The sequence below is a fragment of the Fistularia commersonii genome, chromosome 19, assembly GCF_037954325.1.
Source record: "Fistularia commersonii isolate RoL2024-O1a breed Wild chromosome 19, RoL_Fcom_v1.0, whole genome shotgun sequence".
NCBI lineage: Eukaryota > Metazoa > Chordata > Actinopteri > Syngnathiformes > Fistulariidae > Fistularia > Fistularia commersonii.
Genome location: NC_141302.1, coordinates 8,701,177 through 8,721,637, shown reverse-complemented (window position 1 = coordinate 8,721,637; position 20,461 = coordinate 8,701,177). Strand labels below are relative to the sequence as shown.

Sequence of the window (20,461 nt, the reverse complement as noted above, 5' to 3'; positions counted from 1 at the left end):
CTGCCGCCGGTCTGCCGGACAGCTGGATGACTACGTTGTGGTGAATTAGCTGAGGAGGTGTGCGTAGCATGGGTACTGGGGATTACATCTGCGTAACGCTGCGTGGTGGTGCGCCCTGGGGATTCAACCTGCGAGAGAGAGAGGGGGACTTTATTTACAGACCCTTCCTGATTTCCCAGGTATCTATCTATCTATCTATCTATCTATCTATCTATCTATCTATCTATCTATCTATCTATCCATCCATCTCTGTGGGTGTCCGGAATCTCAGATGCTGAGATACTATTCAAATGGACGTATTAATTTCTTTATTTGCAATGATAGCCTTGTAACTTTTGTAACGACATAGTCTTATTCCTCTCCCCCTCTCTCTCTCTCCCTCCCTTTTACATATATATATGTAAATGATACATATACACACACACACACACACACACACACACACACACACACACACACACACATATATATATATATATATATATATATATATAATGTGTGTGCATTTGGAGTATCCTGTAAAAGGTAATGTCTTCTGAGAAGTGCTTTTTGTGTGTGCGTTGGCTGTGTTTTAGTGCAAGATTTTGGGACCCTTATATGGTCAAGGCCAGAACAGAGCGCGAAGCTTGTGATGGTGTGATCTGTTACCACTCAAAAGACTTGAGCAAGAAAACCAAAACAATCTGAGCAAATGAATACCAATTGATAACAAGATTGAACCGGGTGGTTTTTTTTTTTTTTTTTTTGTTTGTTTGTTTGTTTGTTTGTTTTCTTTGTTTTTGCACACTACGTCGTTTGAAACATAAGATAGCTGTGGACTATTTATTCGCACTAAGACATGAACTGTGATTTCATCTATCATCTATTTACTTTATAGGAATTTAGTTTTGGCATTCCTCAAGGTTTTACATTTATTTTCAGAGTGACTGAAAATATTGCCCATTGCATTCTAAACTCTCGATCCTATTTTCTTATCAAACATTCATTCAAAAGTCACTTAACAAAAACATGGCTGAGCAGTAGATCTTTGACTCTTGAGTCATGTTCACATACCACTGACCAAATGTGTTATGTATTTCTTTTGGTCACATGTTGCCCTGCTTTCAAAAGTGCATTAACTCATTATTATAAAGAGCAGTATGCCTGAATATTGATTAACTAGCCATCAATGGAACTAGATAATTTCTAGTATGAACACACTGTTTTGCAAGAAAACCATCAAGAACAAATGTATTGCCAATGCTGAAACACTGGAAGAAGTGTCAAAATGACTTGTATTGTCTGCTGTGTGCAGTGATACATTCCTTTACTTTGAAGTGAAGCTAAACTCTGCATACATTGACGCCCTGTAGGTTTGTCAGATTCCAGGTACACAGATCCGTCATCAACTAGCTGTCCACAAGGAGAGCTCATACATGCTTTTCTCATGCAGTATTCCTTCAACTCAAACCTACAGATGTAGAGAACTGTGGGTTCTTAAAACACCTATCATCGTCTATCACTTTGATGGGAAAGCTATTGTTTAACACATTTAAATACAGAATTTTTATATCCATATGTTACAAAGTAGGGTTTTGATCCAAGTAATTTATTAGATACACATTTGCTGAGAGAACCAGCCAAAAATGTGCTCATTATCTTCCATTAGGTTGAAGTTCACTAAAACTATAAGACATTATGACATCAGCATGGCATTGTCATATTACTTGTTTTGAGATTGCATCTCAAAACACGCACACATTAAACTCTGGTGAATAAATTGCTATGACGGACTGAGTTCTGTCTTTCATTATTTGTAATATTATTTTCTTGAACTTTTTTTTTTTTTTTTTTTTGAACTCTTGAAATTTTTATTCCTTCCAAATAATGATCATGCATTGTATATGAGATCTTACATGTTGCATAGGAGTATGGATAAAGCATACCTTTATGAAGTATCAGGTAGCATCCTCTTTGTGTTCATCATTAAGCCACCTCATCTGGAAGACATAATACAGACAGGCTCTACTCTTCTTGTGGGAAAGTCTGTCTGTTAAAAGCTGAAAAATCCAATAAAACAAGATCATGGGAAATGCCCTTAATCTTGAGACTCTCTTGTGTATGATAAAAAAAATGTGTCTAAAGCTCTTGTACAATGTTTTGTTATGTTTCCTAAGAGAAAATGATTGTTCATTATAATGACAAGTACAGTGGATTCACGCTTTAAAGGTTCTTTCCATATAAGGGAGGCTGTATTTTTCTTCTTGTTTGGAGTCCTGACCCAGGAAAAAAAAAAGTTGATGAGGTCACTTTATTTTCAAAACCAAGAGGCCACTTGACAATTCTCCAAGTGGAGATCTAAAAAAAAGTACAATTTACTGTATATGAAGTCATAGAACGTTTCACTTTAAATTGGATTTAATGTCATGATGAAATCAACAACGTGAATATTTGTTCCGGGAGTAAAATTATTTCTAATGTTGTCTGCTTAATGGATATTCCCAAATAAGAAATAACTTAAATTCAACCAACCTGAACAGGAAATATTTTCCTCTCCTAATTACCATGATATGCCATTGTGGTATGTGGACTGTCATCATGTATCAAATCAGCTCTGGACCACTGAATGACAAATATAATCTAATTAATTCAGGTAAAATCTCCAGTTTCCATCCTCAGAGACTTGTTATAGTTCATACCGGACTCAGTACAAATACAAGTATGCACATTTTAAAACATTTTTTTTTACAAACAATACCAAAAACATATTATGCAAAGTTTTACTCTCAGAGCTGTCTTCCTCTTCACTGGTATAAGAAGGATCTTGATAAGGAGGCCTCTGTCCCAATAGTGCACCATGGGAACCTTATTAAACTGTCAGGCAATCAGCAAAATGTCATTGCTTCAGTCATTCACCACAATCTTCCTGGAGTCAACAATGTCTTCACAGCTACTTGTGCTTCTTGGGTTTTTGGCATTTGGCTTTTCAGCAAAATGTCTTGCCCTGTGAGGTAATGATGATCTCAGCTGATCACAATGCAAGATGTTTCTTTTTCCCTCTCCTGTTGGACACTATCAAAATATACTCAGGCCAGTGTTCATTCAACTAAGTAGTTTGAGAATTTTGTTCAACTTAATAGAATCCTAGGGTTCATGTCGGTTATATTCTGTCAGAACTTGCTGATTATTGAAAATGTTCAATAATTATTATAATATCTGCTATTTTAGGACCATGCATTTGTTATGCATGCTGTAGGGACATCAAAAGCATATTAAGACTTATTTTTTTGAATCATGAATATTACTGCTAAAATAAATTGCAATACACAAGAGAAAATGTGCACAGTGTAACTATTTGCATGTCATTTGTCAAATTGTTAGATTTCAATTACTTCTTAATGTACTTCCGATTGCTGATAATTTCCACTCAGACTGATGGAAACTGGTAGGGTTACATCAGAAATATTCTGCTGATGTTTTACCTATAATTTCTATTACATTATGTTTACATTGTTGCTGGTTTAGTCTCTGCACCTCGTACAAATTTTACCAAATTAAGTGTTTTGAATATTCATACAGCACAACTACAATATATAGATAATGTAATACAAAGCAGCACTTTTATGACTAATGTAGCCAATGTACATGAAATAACCTTCAAATCAATATGTTTTCTCACATTTTATAGAATATTGCATTATTATGTGAACTCGTCTGCATAATCAGTGTTTTTTATTAACATTGCTTGAAATACATTTGTATACTTTTGTTTACTTTCATCTGGGAGTGAATAATTTAAGAAAGTCATAAAAACTGACTACTTTTTCTTCCCCTGAAAACTATGACAGGACAAAACAAAACATATCATATCTAACCAACCGAGGAAAAACATCTTTGTTTTGGAACTGATATGAACAGATTAGTGATTACTGATTTTATATGTGACAATTATCCCCACATGGAGTAACTGCTATTTGTAAGGCAACTGGAAAATGTTTTCCTGAAATGTAAAAGCATAATTGCTTTAAGCTGGAAACGCACACTATGCTGCCTTGTGTTTCCTGCTTCCTCCTTCGTGTTTAAAACTCTTAAGTGGATAATTTGGAAATCGGTAACACAAGCCTATAATGTGTAATCACGGTCCCACGTAGTGTCAACAACAATCCAAAGATCAGGACAACCATAGCTTAGGGCAGATGTTCCATAGTTGGTAGTTTTTATCGAAACACAATTAAATACAAACGCCATGTGTGTGTGTTTATTTGATTCATTCAAAAATAGTGGCTTAACTGTGTATTATGCATTATGAGGTGAGACAACGCAGAGTGTTTCCCCTCCTTATTTGGAGCAAAAGCTCTAGACTGTCCATCCTCCCTTTGTTAGATGCCCCACAGGAAAGGCATAACGGCTGCCATGTAGGGACTGTTTGCTCACTGTTGACTCTTAAAGCATTAGTGATGTAGGCTGGATGTTTTTATCTGAAGGCTTTTCAACATAACACATGAAATAGCTCTGTATACAAAGCAAATTAGCCTGATTTTATTGGCCTTCAGGTACTTGTGTTTATGCTCTGGCGTAAGTGTTTCAGTCTCTGGTCTTGTAATGTGCTAATTGTGGATGCATCCCCAGGCAATAAAAAACATGCATCCAAGGTTTGCCAGACAGATGAGTAACTGTTTAACCGGTACATTTGGATGGATATGGTGTTACTTTGGCACAACAAAACACTGACGCTGTTATTCATCAAATGATGCCATAATTCTTTAATGTTTCTAAAGAGAATCTGCTTATTTTCCACATGAATACCTGTCATGATCATGCAGTCTTAAGCTTCAACTACTGCTCTGAAGAGTCTGTACGTTTGTGTGCACAGCGCCATCTTGTGACAAGTTTGCACTACAAGTGTTAGCTGTTATTTTCATTTAACAGTCCATGACACAAGGTTGATCATCTTCTGTACATCAAACTAAAGGAGATAAATAATACTTATAAGAACAATATCTACTTTATATCCACATATTTTATATTTTATAGATGTTAAATCTGGATTAAATGAATCTCAGATAAGGAAAACAAAGCTTGTAGCATATGCTTTAAAGATTATTTAAAATACATCTTCAATGCAAGCATCCCGTTGTTTAACATTTTATGAAGTTTTGTTGTGCTAAGTGTGTTTTAAAGAATTGTACACAGAGGAGACACCTGAATATCAATTTTTGAGTGACAGAGAAGAACAGTAGACAAGCCAAAGCAGGGCTCAGGACCCCGCAGAAACTACCGAGACACAGATGGATACAAATTATTCTCAGAAGTCAAATGGTGTTGCAGAATGGTTGACATTTTCTATTCAAAAACGAACATACATTTCCAATTTTTACAAACATATAAACAAAAATAGAATCTGAGCTTAAATGCTAAAACGTTGGAACCAACCTTTTGTAGCACTTTGGGATTATGGAGTGAAATTCTTGGCAACATTTGGTAGTTGAAGGAGTGACATGCCAAGAAAGACAGACTGTACAAAACAGAAAGTTTCTGGGAGTAATTTTTATCTCAAAAAAACAACCCTGCCAAAACCTATGAGGAAATTTCTCATCCCTCATCTTAAGAAATTAGCAGCTCATCACAGACCTTCCATTAAAGCAGTTTTTTGAAGTGTTTGTTACTTCTATAGTTTCCAGGAGCATATCTGTTAATTGCACAGGACTGGGGTAATCACTTATTCATATAAATCTTGAGGCCTTTTGTATGGCTTTTTTTTCTCCTTAATAACTTCATTTGCTAATCAGTTGTTTTATTGGCCTCTGGAACCAATTATGGGAGAAGGAAACCATCAGTCATTGTGCAGAGTGCAGAGAGGTCTTTTAAATGGATCTGCGGAAAGTCAGCTTACTGCAATGATATGCAAATGAGGAGTTGGAATACAAACTACATTTGCCACTTTTATTGCTGAACATTGTACAAATGTCCTCCACGACATTAACACTGATTGCGTGCTAGTGTTTATTGTGCAGCTTGTTACCTCATTGCATGGACAAGTTCATATAAAGATTCTGAAAATGAGATAAAAATCACTCCTGTTTTGCAACCCTATGCCATTATCCCAATTTGAGACAAAATGAATACGCTTGCAAGAAACAATAGCCCTTTCTGAGATTTTTACTTAGTTTCATGGGCCTTTATCCTCACATTTGCTTTTTTTCTGTATTTTTTTCATTACATATGTTTTGCTGATCATGATCAACTGATAATGTTTTTTTTTTTTGTTTTTTTTTCCACAAGTAACTTTGAAACGTAATTTCTAACTACAGGAGGGTGAAGCAGGGCTTGTACTGTGTACAGAGGGAGCGGGGTGCTGCTGACCTCAAGTTGAGACATTGCAGATCGGTGGCAGGAATACTTCCACCGAATACTTTACGCCTTCCAATAAAGAAGCAGAGCCGGGGACTCTGGAGTGGACACACCTATTTCAGGAGCTGAAGTTGCTGAAGCAGTCAAAAAGCTCTTCAGTAGCAGGGCCCCGGGGTTGGATGAGGTCCGCCCTGGGTTCCTCAAGGCTCTGGATGCTGTAGGGCTGTCCTGGCTGACACGCCTCTGCCATATTGCGTCGATGTCGGGGACAGTGCTACTGGGCTGGCAGACCGGGGTGGTGATCCCCGTTTTTAAAAAAGTGGGATCAGAGGGTGTGCTCCAACTACAGGGGGATCACACTCCTCAGCTTCCCTGGTGAGGTGATCGGTGTATGATCGGAGCTTGGTCCGCATTGGCAGTCGTAAGTCGGACCTGTTTCCGGTGAGAGTTGGACTCCGCCAGGGCTGCGCTTTGTCATCTATTCTGTTCATAACTTTTATAAACAGAATTTCTAGGCGCAGCCAGGCCGTTGAGGGGATATGACTTGTTGGCCGCAAGATCGATTCTCTGCTTTTTGCAGATGATGTGGTTCTGTTGGTTTCATCAGGCCATGATCTCCAGCTCTCACTGGAACGGTTTGCAGCCGAGTGTGAAGCAACCGGGATGAGGATTAGCACCTCCAAATCGGAGACCATGATGCTCAACTGGAAACGGGTTGAATGCGTACTCTGGGTCAGGGAAGAGGTCTTGCTCCTAGTGGAGGAGTTCAAGTATTTCAGGGTCTTGTTCACGAGTGAGGGAAGGATGGAGTGGGAGATCACAGGTGGATCGGTGGATCGTTGCAGCGTCTGCAGTGATGCGGATTCTGCACCGGTCTGTTGTGGTGAAGAGGGAGCTGAGCCAAAAGGCTAAGCTCTCAAATTACCTAGCGATCTAAGTTCCCAGCCTCACCTATTATCACGAGCTGTGGGTAGTGACCGAAAGAACGAGATCGCGGACACAAGTGGCCGAAATGAGTTTCCACCGCAGGGTGGCCAGACTCTCGCTTAGTGATAGGGTGAGACGTGCGGTCATCGGAGCTCGAAGTAGAGCCGCTGCTCCTCCACATAGAGAGGAGCCGTATGAGGTAGCTCGGGCATCCGGTCAGCATCTGGAACTTTTAAATGTATGTTCTCATTTCATTTTTATTTGAAAAAACTAGACTGTGGGAACTGTGTAAGGTATTATATACAATCAACTTCTTTTGACCTTCTTGGAATGTTATCCTATGTTGCCGTCACAGCATACTTGTTAGCAGAAAATTATTAGACTTAGTCCTGAAATCAATATTTCCTGTGGCACTGTTAGCGGTGACTTCACTTTCTTTTTTCTAATGTTTTATGATCTTGTCTTTTACAGGTTGAAGAAGGTGGTAAAGCCTTGTTGGCTGGAGTACAGGAAGATGATGAGGTTGTGTCACTGAACGGGGAGCCTTGTGCTGATCTCACCCTTTTACGGGCTCAGGCGCTCATCGACACTTCGATTGACTGCCTGCAATTACTTCTAAAAAGGTAGAGCAACTTACCAGCCTTTTGGTGTGAGTTTATTTTGGAGGGACAATGTTCTACACAATAACATATTTATGTCAGCTAACAATGACTGGTTGTCAAGTGATGGTTACAATCAACAGAAATTATTATAGTGTGACTGTATTAGCATTTAGATTGCATGTTATTTCATCGTGTGCCCTTTGTAATTCAGTGAACCATTGCGTTCTTGCACATTCATGTATGTATGTCTCAGTGAGCTAATATGTGTCAGCTCAACTGACCTTACAGCTACCTCGGCTGAGGTTTTACAGATATGTCTCAGACTGATTGCTCAGCCATCACTCGTTTTGTGAAATATATGTAGTTAATCAATTTGTAATAAATGTAGTATAATGTAGGGGTAAACAGTGCAATTGCCCTGACTGGTTTCACATCTGGAAAGGCTTATCAGACTGTTCTAAATGCAATTAAATGCAGCCCATGTTGTTGTTGTGTGTGTGTTTGCTTTTTAACAAAAGTTGCTAGTTGAGGCCATGTGGTACTGTATGTATATGTTAAAATCTAAGCTCACTACTCAATTAAGTGTGTGATGCCTCATTACAATATGATTCTTTTTTTGCAGGTCAAAAATGAATAGACATCCAATTTGTGTTTCAAAGCACCCTGTATTTTCTTCATAAAAATATCTAATGACGCTTATTTAGATTTGGCTAAAAAAAGAACACATCACTGCAGTTTAATTTACTTCAATCAAATACTTATGTTCACATGATAACATTGTGTTATACTCATCTATGACAACCTTGAAAGTTGAAAGTTGGCAGGCCAATGTTAAAATGTAATTAACTTCCACTTCAGTGGCCGAGGTCTTTCATTTCGCTTGCTGCATGAAGATTAAATCTCCTTGATAATTACATTCAGGGAACATTGACTTTACTTTAATAATCCGGTGACTATTCTTGAGTGACAATATATATGCTCATTAAAATTATGTTTCACACTTACTTTTTGCTCAGAAGTTAAAGAAAAGCATGGGTGAAAAATCTGATTATTTGACAACATAATTGTGATATTGTGTTTTGACCCTAGACCTTATTTCCCAGTTATCTGCCCCTCTATAAGCAGTCATGCACTCATTTAATCTTTAAATGAATTTGACAAACAGTTAAATTTGAATGGTGTCCACTCCATTTGAAGTGCTATCTTTCATGCATGAGATGCATTTTTGATCACTACAACAAGCCTGCCTTAAACTCTCTTGTTCTCCCCTCTCCTCTGACAGACACAGTGCCAGCCCCTCCGGACACTATGGAGCAGAGGAGAAAGTCAGTGATAAGTATTCTTCTGGTCAACATTTAAAGAGCACAACCCTCCACATCTTCTCCCCAAAGCACATATCTCAAACCCCAAAGGAGTTCTACAAATCTGTATCCCGAGATGATGCCAACAATACGGAGTCGGTCAGAGACAGAGAGTCTCCCCAGGCACCACAACTGTTTTGCACCCAGCTGTGTGCTCCCTTGTCTGGCGAAAGTCGAAGCCTGGCGTCATCATGTAGAGAAAATCCTAATGAATTAAGAAGCTGTTTTTCTCCAGGGGCCATGGTTGAACTCAAGCTTTCCCTTTCTGAACAAACTCTGGACAAGAGTAGCTGTACATCGCTTGGGAATGCTCACGGAATTGAAGGGGACCTCTCAAAAAGAGAAGCACTTGAGACACTCGGCAGACCAAACACATCCCAGTATTTGCCTTGCTCTGTCAGAGAGCCCCTTGGCCAGCATGGAGTGGTATTTAGTAACCCTTCTGTGCTGCGGCAAGTAGAGGTCATTTTGCAGCAGCCAGCAGCATCAGCATCAAGGAGGAGCATCAGAAGTGTGGGTGGTCGGGTGGGTGGCCCCGGGGTCAGTGGAAGTGCGGGATCCCGGAGTGAGGGAGAGGATGCAGAAGGCCACTGTGAGGGGATTCTGGGACCTTTCAGTGTCTCCTTTGGAATTCCCTCAGAAGAGGGAACACCGGTAGAAGAACGAGTGTTGGTGGAAGAGTCTGATGGGGAATCTGAGGGTGATCCAGACAAACCCAGCAAGCACCGGGCACGGCATGCCAGTGAGTACCATACAGGCCACATCTGTTTGGATTTTTTTTTTTGTCCTGATGTGACTTCATTTCCTGTCTGTGACAGTGTGTTGTGAGGATCTATTCTTAATGAGTGATTTGGTAAAGTAATAGGTCCAGACCTGACTACGTAACTCAACCACATGTATGCATTCCAGATTGATGTTCAGTGTGCCCCTCAAAATAGCATGGTCATTGCAGTGATTGGAGGCTGCTCATTCCTTTGACAGGACAAGATTGTTTCATTTACAACCTGAATTTGGGAGGGGGGGGGTGGGGGGGGGGATCCAGTTAGGCAAGTATCAATCAAGATGAAAAATGTATACATGAAAAATAAAGAGCAAAAAAGGCCGTATATTATGTCTGAAGTGCTGCCACACATAAAAAAAAAACTCCTTATCCAAATGCTTCATGATGAATATGGAACTGAGGCGTTTCTCTGAGCTGTTTGCAAGACATAAATATAACCTTAGCACGTTGATGAGGCCTGCAGAAGTAGCCTTTTGACAGACACCACCATGTGCTCCCCAAGCTTGTTACCTGATCCTTACAAACTGAGTGCTTTAACTCAGCTAAAAAAGTGAGACCATTGCTCACTCCCGCTGTCTCCTCAACCTTCAGGTTCGTCTTGCAGGAATATAAAAAAAGTAAGACTACTCGTGATTTTTATTGTATTGTGTTGTATCGTTACTTTTTCTGAAAGAGTGCTTTTTGTAAAATGGGTGTGTACGTTTTTGCAGAGTGGAAGTATTAGCAACAGAGAATGATATAAAAAGAACTCAAGGTTTTAAGGGAACAGCTTGTACTTGCAAATAAGGGCAGGAGATATTTTGTGATACAAAAAAGTTTATCGTATGCAGGCCACCGTTATTCAATCTCTTTTCTTTTTATTCCTTCTGTCTGTTAATTGGTGACTAGTAAACTGAAGTGGGTTACCTGAAAATATTCGTAGACCAGAAAATTGCTCATTTTGTGTCCATCTGAGAGAGCAAAGTTGGAGTAATACAACCTGAACTATTAAGATGGATTTATTTATTGAATAAATTATGCATGTGCTGACTAAACATTTCTCAATGGGAAATCCGTTGATAGTTGAGTTTATAGTCATTGTTTATTGCTAATCTGGAGAATAATCAATATCAATAATAATCATGTCACTGACATCTTATTCGTTTCACGGTAACAACACAGGTCTGACAAGTAATGGACAAATATGTTGTACATCAGATGTTTTTATATGAACAGAATGAAATCCACTATAAGATTGAAATGCAGACATTTCCAGCTGAAATGTGGGATTGGCTGATTTTAAGCAATCACTTTTAATCATTTTCACTACAATTATGAGCTCAGATACAAAAGCAAATTTCCTATGTTTAATTAAGCCTTTGTTGATAAAGCTAAAATATACAACCAAGGCCTCCCAACATGAAGGACAGGGCAGGGTTAGGGTTCGGATGATTTACAAATTAAAACTATTGACTATGACTTTGACTATTACTGTAAGGACCATTTTAAGTTATTAAGATGTGTAATTTTGTATTTTGTAAAGCAATATTACAAGCATGTAATTGTCTGTTTTCCATCTTGGTACAGGGCTCAGGCGTAGCGAGAGTTTGTCAGAGAAGCAGGTGAAAGAGGCCAAGTCCAAATGTAAACGTATTGCGCGTCTTCTCACCGCTGCACCACCCAACCCTAATAACAAGGGGGTGTTGATGTTCAAGAAACATCGGCAGAGGGCAAAAAAATACACACTTGTGAGCTACGGCACTGGGGAGGACGAACCTGAATACAGTGGTGAAGAGGACGAAGAGAGCCAAGACGACAAACTAGGAGCCCATGCTGTAGAATTCACAATTGCACTTCAGAGCAACTCAGATTTAAATAAGCAATTCCTCACTAATGTCCTCTGTAGCAAAGGTATACTAACTAGTAACAGACACAAGGATCTCCTTGATATTGAGCAGAACTTGAGCAACCAAGCAGAGATGGAATGTTTACCCGAAACCAAGGGCAAGGGTGCCCTAATGTTTGTCCAGCGACGGCAGAGGATGGATGAGATTTCTGCTGAACATGATGAGCTTCGAAGCAAAGGGCTTCCTGTTGAGGGAGTGAAGGAAGTGGGGAAAAATGTTGAGCCCTCCTACATGCAGGCCACAGCAGAGGACCATACATACATGGACGTGAATATACACCAACAACCCCAACACCCGCAACAGTACCAGCAATACCAAGAACAGCAGTATTATGAGCAGCAACGGCACTACCAGCAGCAACAGCAGTATGAACAACAATATCAGCAGCATCAATATGAACAACAACACTATCAACAACAGGCAGTGTATCAGCAGGAGCAAAAGTATCATCAAGAGCAACGGCAAAATCAAAACTATTCTTCAAATATCAATGGCACAGTTCAACAGCATACAAATGAAATGCAGCACAGTACTTTGAGCAATCGTACTGCAAAGCCATTTTCAGCGCAAAATATGACAAGTACTCCTTACTATCCCACAATCAGTGGGATCGATCAAGATTCAGTGGGGCAAGGAGAGCAGATTGCCTCCCGTGATGAGCGTATTTCTACTCCAGCAATAAGGTCAGGCCTTTTGGATTCAAAGAGAAAAATCACTGGGAAGCCTATGTTCACATTTAAGGAAGCACCAAAAGTGTCACCCAATCCCATGTTGTTAAATCTCCTAAACAGAAACGATAAGAAGATTGGTTTCGAGTCAGGCCCGGAGGAAGACTACTTAAGCCTTGGGGCAGAGGCTTGCAATTTCCTCCTGTCTTCACAAATCAAACACAAGACTCCTCCACCGGTAGCTCCAAAACCTGTGATTGATCCAAACTCTCCTCCCTGGTCTGCACAGATAGAAGAGACCAATCAGGACATGCCTCAGCAAGCTGAAAATAGTGTTTCCACACCTGCTGCAGCCCCCACCACAGACACTGCTCCTCCGGTAGAACTAGAGCCAACCTCTGCACCTGCCCTTGAGCCCTCTTCTGTTCAAGTCCAACAGGAAGCTCCAGCCAACACTATCAGTGAAGAAAAGGACAAATTGACTCTCTCTGTGTCTGAACCTAAACAACAGCAGGTAGTAGATCAGGAGGAAAATGGTCAAAGAGATACATCCCCACAGCCTGAGATAGCTGTTGCAAAAACCTGTGCTGCACCACAAACGCAACCACAACCGCAGCCATCCACCATTTCTTGGCACCCGGCTCAAGTGCAACCCCAGGAGTCACCACCAAATCGTTCTCCACCAAAGCCAGCATGGGTGTCACAGCAACCTATTCAGAGCCACTTGCAGCCACAACCACCTACAAGTACTTGGACCTCTTGGAATCAGCTCCAAGAGCATGGCCAAAGTCAAGCACATGTTCAAGCATCCTGGAACCAGCCAAAAGAGCTATCACAGCCTCAAACGCAAGTTCAACCACCCTGGGCGCCATCTCATGAACTACAATCACAACAAATGCAACAAACCTGGGGCCAATCCCAGGAACCAATACAACAGCAACCCCATGTTGCATGGACACAGTCATCACATGCCGGAACTCAACCTCAACCTCAACCTCAACCTCAACCTCAACCTCAACCACCATGGATGCAACAAACCCAGCAAAAATCTCTGCCGCAACCTCCTTGGGTTCAACAAATTCAGATAGAATCCCAGCCACAGCCACCATGGGCTCAGCCATTGCAACAACAGACTCCTCAACAGACATGGCAACAGGCTCCCCCATCAGCACAGGTTCATCCAAATTGGGTTCCAGGGCAACCTCAGGCTCAGCAGCAACAACCTGCTATTAATGCGTGGCCCGCATCACAAATTCAATCTCAACAGCAGCCACCGTGGATCCAAACGGCCCAGTCACAGCCTGATAGTCAGACTTTAAAGAGTTTGAATCCATGGGCGCCTGTACCTCCCCAGATTCCCTCCCAACAAATGATGGCTCCTGAACATGGCCACCAACCAAGTAACTCCTGGGGAGCAGAGCAAAGTCAAGCCCAGCTTCAGCCACCATGGGTTCAGTCAGTTCCTCCACAGCCCACACAACAACAAAACTGGCAACCCCCAGCAAAATCACAACCACAGACACCAGGAAGTGTGTGGGTATCGCAGTCACAGCAAACACCTGTGACAATTGCACCATTGATGGTGAATACTCGGCCATCTCCAAAACCTTGGCAAGCACATCAAAATTTCCAACAAAGGCAGAGCCCACCTACGCCACCTCAGCGGATGACCTCGTTTACCATTGGTCAAAGAGTTTCATCACCTATCAACCCCATGGCAAGCGTCTTAAATCCACCATCCAACAGTTCATCAGTTGAGATGCCAGCAGTCAGAGGAAAAGGAGCTGATATGTTTGCCAAGAGGCAGTCTCGGATGGAGAAGTTTGTTGTGGACTCTGACACTGTGGAAGCAAATAAGGCAAGCCGATCAACATCACCAGCCGCTTCCTTACCAAATGAGTGGAAATACACTCCCAATGTACGTGCTCCACCTCCACGTGCATATAATCCTATTCAATCACCTTTATATCCCCCAGCAGCATCAAAGCAATCCTCCTCAAGTAGTCCTTCAAGTAATAACAAGAAAAAGGGCAAAGGGAATCAGAAGCCTCCCCCCAAACCCCTGAATGTCATAGAAGTCATGAAGCATCAACCCTACCAATTGGATTCCTCACTCTTTACCTTTGGCCCAGCAGCAGAGGCTAGGAAAACCCTTCCACCTAAGTCTGAATTTTCACCTGCAGACCCACCTGGTGAAAACCAATCCACAGGATATGAACAAATGGCCACTGCTCAGCCAGCTGGACCATTTAATGGTTCATACCCTCAGCAAGTTTATGGTATGCCAATGCAACTCATGATACCTGATGGCCAGTACCAGCAACCTTCTAATGTTTATCCCCCCAGTAATGCTTACCAGCAATCTCCTGGTGCTCCATACCAGCAGACATTTAGCCAGCACTGTCAGCTGCCCACCCCATCTACTTATCAACCTCAAACTCCCCAATCTCCAAACGCTCTTTACCAAGTGCCACAGGCCCACTACCAACCAGCCAATAGTCCTCCCTACCTGGCTGCTCCCTCTGTGGCTTATCCGCAGCAGCCTTCCAGTAATATTGCTCCAAGTTACCTAATAGCTGCACGGCCTGACTCCACATCAGTTGGAAACCCAGTTTCTGCCCCAAAACCTAAGTTTACAGCTAAAAAGAGTTCAGCCCAGGTGTGGAAGCCAACAAGTGTTGAAAAAGATTGATTCTGGCAGGATTGTGAAAGGCCTTATTTTCTTTTTTAATTCAAGATTTGATGTGCTACATTCCACTGCAAAGTGGATATTTTAAGTGCAGAATTTAGCTTTTATATTCACTTTTCTCAACAGCTCGTGCTCTACAATTTTGAGTTTGAGAACAGATTTCCATGACATCATAGCACAGGAAATACAAAAAATGGCATTTGGGTATACCTTATCTTATAGAATGTAGAGAAATTGATAATTTGATAATTGTTTGATTTAAAAGTGTCCATCGTGGTGGCATAATAGGAATGTAGGGGAGCAGAAAATATGTGAAGCAAGGAAGAAAGATGTAAGACATAAATAATAGAAGTGAATGATACAAGACAGGGATGATGAAAGGTGAATTGTGGAAATGTAGAAATTTGTAAATCTTTACAAATCTTTCTAATATTGTGTAGTATGAAATTCCATATATAGAGAGCTAATTTATTAATATCATAAAAGCAATGCAGCAAATATGGCAGAGGTATGGGAATATTGGTTAAATATATTGCAGTGAAAGACACAAGGCTAAGTTTGTGATGTACAGAAATTATGTGACTTAGTGGAGTTTCAAGTTCAGCTTGAGAATCCAGGCTTGTATGGAGACATACTGCTATCTCATGTTAGTTCAACAAATATTAGATCAGTAAAAAAATTGTCTTTATGCCTCAGCGTCTTTTCAAAAGAACCCACATAAAGTAGGTTAACGATATTTTAAGCCTTCTACCAGCTGTTGCATCATGTTTGCACTATATTTAAACTGTCTCATGAGAGGCAGTGCTGAGGTCCAGGGATAGAAGGCTTGAATTTCAACTTCTCCTAGCGAAAGGTACTTTCCCTAGAATGAAAGTATTATATATTATGGTACAAATAAAATGTGGCTTCCCCAGATAGTTTAACTTTTCATTGCATCATTTCCACAATTTCTTTCATGAGATAATGTAACAAAAAAATAAAAATTTTGAGAAAACTGACCTAATAACGCTCATGAATCTATTTCTGGTTTCAGGCTGCCTGTTTCATGTTCTGTTTTTATCTTATTTCTATGTGTGTATCTCTTCATAGTGCACATTCTGTATGATTCACTGCTGTGCCATTAAAATGTCTCTTACCTTTTTCGGGGACTTTTTGTTTTGCCCTTTCTGAATGCCTTTTGTTTCTTATGTTTTTCATTGTTTCTCATCTCTTTCAATACATCCCATTTGAACTTTCCACAGCTGATTGATTTTTCCATCCACGCAATTCGTACTGCTGAAGCTAATCCATTGTTATTTGTTTGACAAAACTACAGATTGAATTTTGCTTTGTATGGCAGCTCAAACATGAATCTGTTTCCAGCAATAAAGTATCATAATGATCCAAGATCCGAAAAATTAACCAAGATAGTTTACAATTTTGTCATCTAAGATGACTGCTCAGAAAACAAATTCCTGTAGAATGACCAACATAACACACATAAAAGCGGTCTTCTTTAGATGATGACATCAGATTGAGGCAACCACAGTGGATCTATCAAGTAAGAATGGACCTGCAGAGTTTCAGAACAGTTTTTAAAGTGGAGATTGAGTACAAATAAAATATTCAGAATCAGAACCAGAATACTTTAGCGATTCCCAAGGGGGAAATTGCTCTTCGTAGCAGCGGCTCCGACTCAGTAAACTGAGTAAATTTCCTATAGGATTTTGATTCCTACTCACATGGCTAGATTCAGTCTTTCTATTAGTTTCTTCATCAATTTTGTTTTTGAAAGTGCATTAAATATTATATTGTATGTATCTGGTATCACTACATTATAGAAGAACAACAAAAATAAAATCTTGAATTGCTAAATTGCTTTGCCAAATCCCTGACTGTGACTTTTAATACCCTGCCCTTGTAGTTAATACAGAAGATAAGGAATACTCTAATCAGTGTAGGGTTCTATATATCAGAGTTAATATCTTTGTTAAACAATTGAAACTTCCATGAAATGCACTATAGAAGTTAAACCCACAAAAAAATCATTAGCACAGGCTCATAATTTTTTATTGTACTTTATTCATCCCTTGTGGGAAATTCCTCTCTTTAACCCATCATGGATGAACCATGAGCAGTTGGCAGCCATCTAGCGGCACCAGGGGAGCAGTTAGGGGTTCAGTGTCTTGCTCAACAACACTTTGACACACTAGAAGGAGCCGGGAATTGAACCAGAAATGTTTGGTTCCTGGACAATCGCTCAAATTCTTCCGGCGTGCCACCCCTATCATAAATCTACAAGAACATAATTCTCTCTGATATGTAATCTATTTTGGATAGCTGTCTTAAAATGGAAAAACCCTGCATTCAAATTCTGGATGGAAGCTCCTGGCTTAATGTCTGCCTAGACCTGAGATACATGTCAAAATCAAAACATGTTTTACCAAGATAAGAAACATAGAATTTATCAGGAAAATATATGGTTGCCTATGCAGTACATTTTTTATTGGACAGAATAATTGTTTTATAATCCTTGCTGTTGAAGGGTTTATTCCACCTTCACCTCTCTTTCACCTGCATTTCTCTTCACTCCACTCCCTGCTATTCTGTCTTTTTGTTGCCGTCTTTTTCAAACTGCTGATCTCACACAATTTCTGCCAGATGATGGCAGCACTGCCTTTTCTGCAGAACTAGCAGCAACCGTAAACTACAATGTACGATAGGTATTTTTTTTTATTTTCCTTTTTTCACCTCACATAACCTCTGTCTGCAGCAGCCGGTCACTTCAGAACAGAGTGTCTAGAAATTACACAATCTCTGTTTTACTTTGGAGATGTTTTGCCTAGCAGTGAAGAGGTCAGATCCAATTAAAGCAAAAAGGGATGTGACTCAGTTTGGGAAGCCTGCTGTTATTAGCTGGTTGTTCTTCCCTGTTTTGATTAGGATTATTCTGAAATGTATGATTATGTCCTAAAAATGCAAAATTTTAGAGTGGCTTTAACAGTTAACATCTTATGTTCCCCCTTCCCTGGATTAATCACAAATGACTGCACATTCCGTGGACAGGCATCATTAAAATATAATCCCAATAGAGTATTACGAGAGTTGAAGGAAATGTTTAGGAAAGAACTTGTTTGCCAATATTTTTCAAGCAGATCTGGGGTAAAACAAGCCAAATAAAATGAACTTTTATAAAATAAATGTGTTTGGTTCTCTCCTCACAGATACTTGGCAGAAGCTTTTCCCTTTCCCCACCAGCCAGAGTACCATCCACTGGCCAGCATTCAGTTTCAACTTCTTCATCCCCCAGGCCTTCAGCTCGAGAATCCAGGCACACATCCTTGCTGGAGAAGGGCCACAAATCCCTTACTCCCTGGGAGGCTGCTTCCCGGCATCCCCTGGGCCTGGTGGATGAAGCCTTCGCTTTCCAGGACCTGCAGCAAAACCTTGCCTCCCATGTCCGCTTGGCAGCACAGCGCAAAATGCTCCCTGAGCCTCCAGCCGAGTGGCAAGACAGGGTGTCTCACCGGGCCAAGCAAAAAACAGGGCCTAACCAGAGCCAAAGCCGCAGTCAGAGTCGGGCTCCGCCGCAATTGTTTGTCTCCCCAACAAAAAGCAATGTTCCCAGCGCTATGAGTCATGTTCGCTATGGGTCCCTGCCCAGACAGTGGCAGCCGCATAGGTCGATGACAGAAATGAAGTCAGGCCCCTCAATGCCCCCCTTTGAGTTTAAGATGCCCTCTGGAAAGCAAACTTACAAGTCGGTGTACACCAACACAACTTGGAGTTGGAAGCGGTAGGAAACAATTTGTTTGACTATTTCGTGTGTCATGCTGCTTTATTCCAGACACGTGTGCCTACGAATAGAACTTTTTTTAATAATTCCTTTTTAACGGTATATAAATGCAAACACACTATTAAATGAAAGATGGAATTAATAATTCAGTGATGGGGATAGTAAGGTAGTGATGACTTTCTACTTTTAGTTTTACAGTTTACTTTTCGATACTTTGTTTTGCATGCAAAAAGGAAAAGTGAACACTACCAAATAATCCAGACTGGAGTGAACAGCAATGCATAAAATGGGCCTGGGGTTTGGCAATGGAAGCAATGAGTATGTTGTTAGGAATGGATGTGGGAATGAACTCATATGTTTGATGTACAACACAAGTGGAGGGAATTCAATAATTGTAAAAACACTGGCTTTTTGGAATATTCAAAGTAGTGTTAATGGTGTGCTGTACATGGAGATGTTTTTGTCAGTGATAGATCTCTCATACAGCAGGTTAAAGTGAGGTGGGGTATTTGCGTGTACATTCTAAATTTGTGGTCAAGCCATCCTATCCCATCTCAAGCTAGCTATCCACTTTTTGTTTGTTTTGTGTCAATCTGTGAGCTCAAAGATGGACATGTCGTCTAGGACTTTGTTTTTTGTTAAGTTTGCAAATCAGGAAACCATTTCAATGTCAGAATGTTGATACGAGGAATGAGGTGGCAGATCTTGAAAAAGGTTGAGATTGTTAAAACTCATCATATTGTGTGTGGTCCATCTACTTTTTATGTAAGTTCAAAACGGATGGGGGCGTGATTTTATCTATGGCTTGATTTCCTGCCAAGCTTATGAAAAGGTGAGTATGCTTTGGAAAAGAACATTCTTCAGATTGTTTGGGGCTTTTGCTGAGTCAAACTTTAATCATTAGCAAGCTAAAGTATTGTTTTTGCTGGAAGTAGCTATACTTGGACTGAGGAAGTTGTTTACAGAACATAATCAGCTTGTGTCTAGTTTGAACTCTTGCTGCAGATGGCCAACTTATCTTCAAAGATTAAAAGCTAGGTTGGCGTTTCCACTGGTGAATCACATCAAGAAACATCATGAATATAAATAAGACCCTCAGACCTTATTTTCTAACTTTAGGGACTTAATATAAACTCAAGCCCAACAGGATCTTTTGGCAAAGAATGCCATGTGTTTTTTCACACATCCAAAGGTTCCCGCTTAACTTCTCACTGTTATAAAGGAAAAATGAAAATAATTATTATAATTGTAATTATATTACAATAGTTGATTCAATTCTTATTCATGATGGCTAATTCACTTTAATTGTTAGAATGGACGTGGAAAAGCTCTCAAGCCTTTGCTTAAACTCTGAATCATTTAGAAATGATTAACAACCCCCCTTATGGAGAGGATTTAGGATTTGTTTGTTTTTGTGACTTTTTAAATCTGAAATGCCAAGA

General features: G+C 40.3%; 1 protein-coding gene across 1 annotated transcript; it reads left to right on the top strand.

Annotated features, from left to right (window-relative positions):
* Nucleotides 1-44: 44 nt before the first annotated feature.
* On the top strand, nucleotides 45-16,393 carry synpo2a (synaptopodin 2a). The gene is made up of 4 exons (XM_086165600.1): nucleotides 45-179; nucleotides 7,729-7,880; nucleotides 9,142-9,962; nucleotides 11,568-16,393. Exons 1-4 carry the CDS (start codon nucleotides 69-71, stop codon nucleotides 15,245-15,247), a joined length of 4,764 nt encoding a protein of 1,587 aa, XP_086021726.1. The 5' UTR covers nucleotides 45-68; the 3' UTR covers nucleotides 15,248-16,393.
* Nucleotides 16,394-20,461: the final 4,068 nt, after the last annotated feature.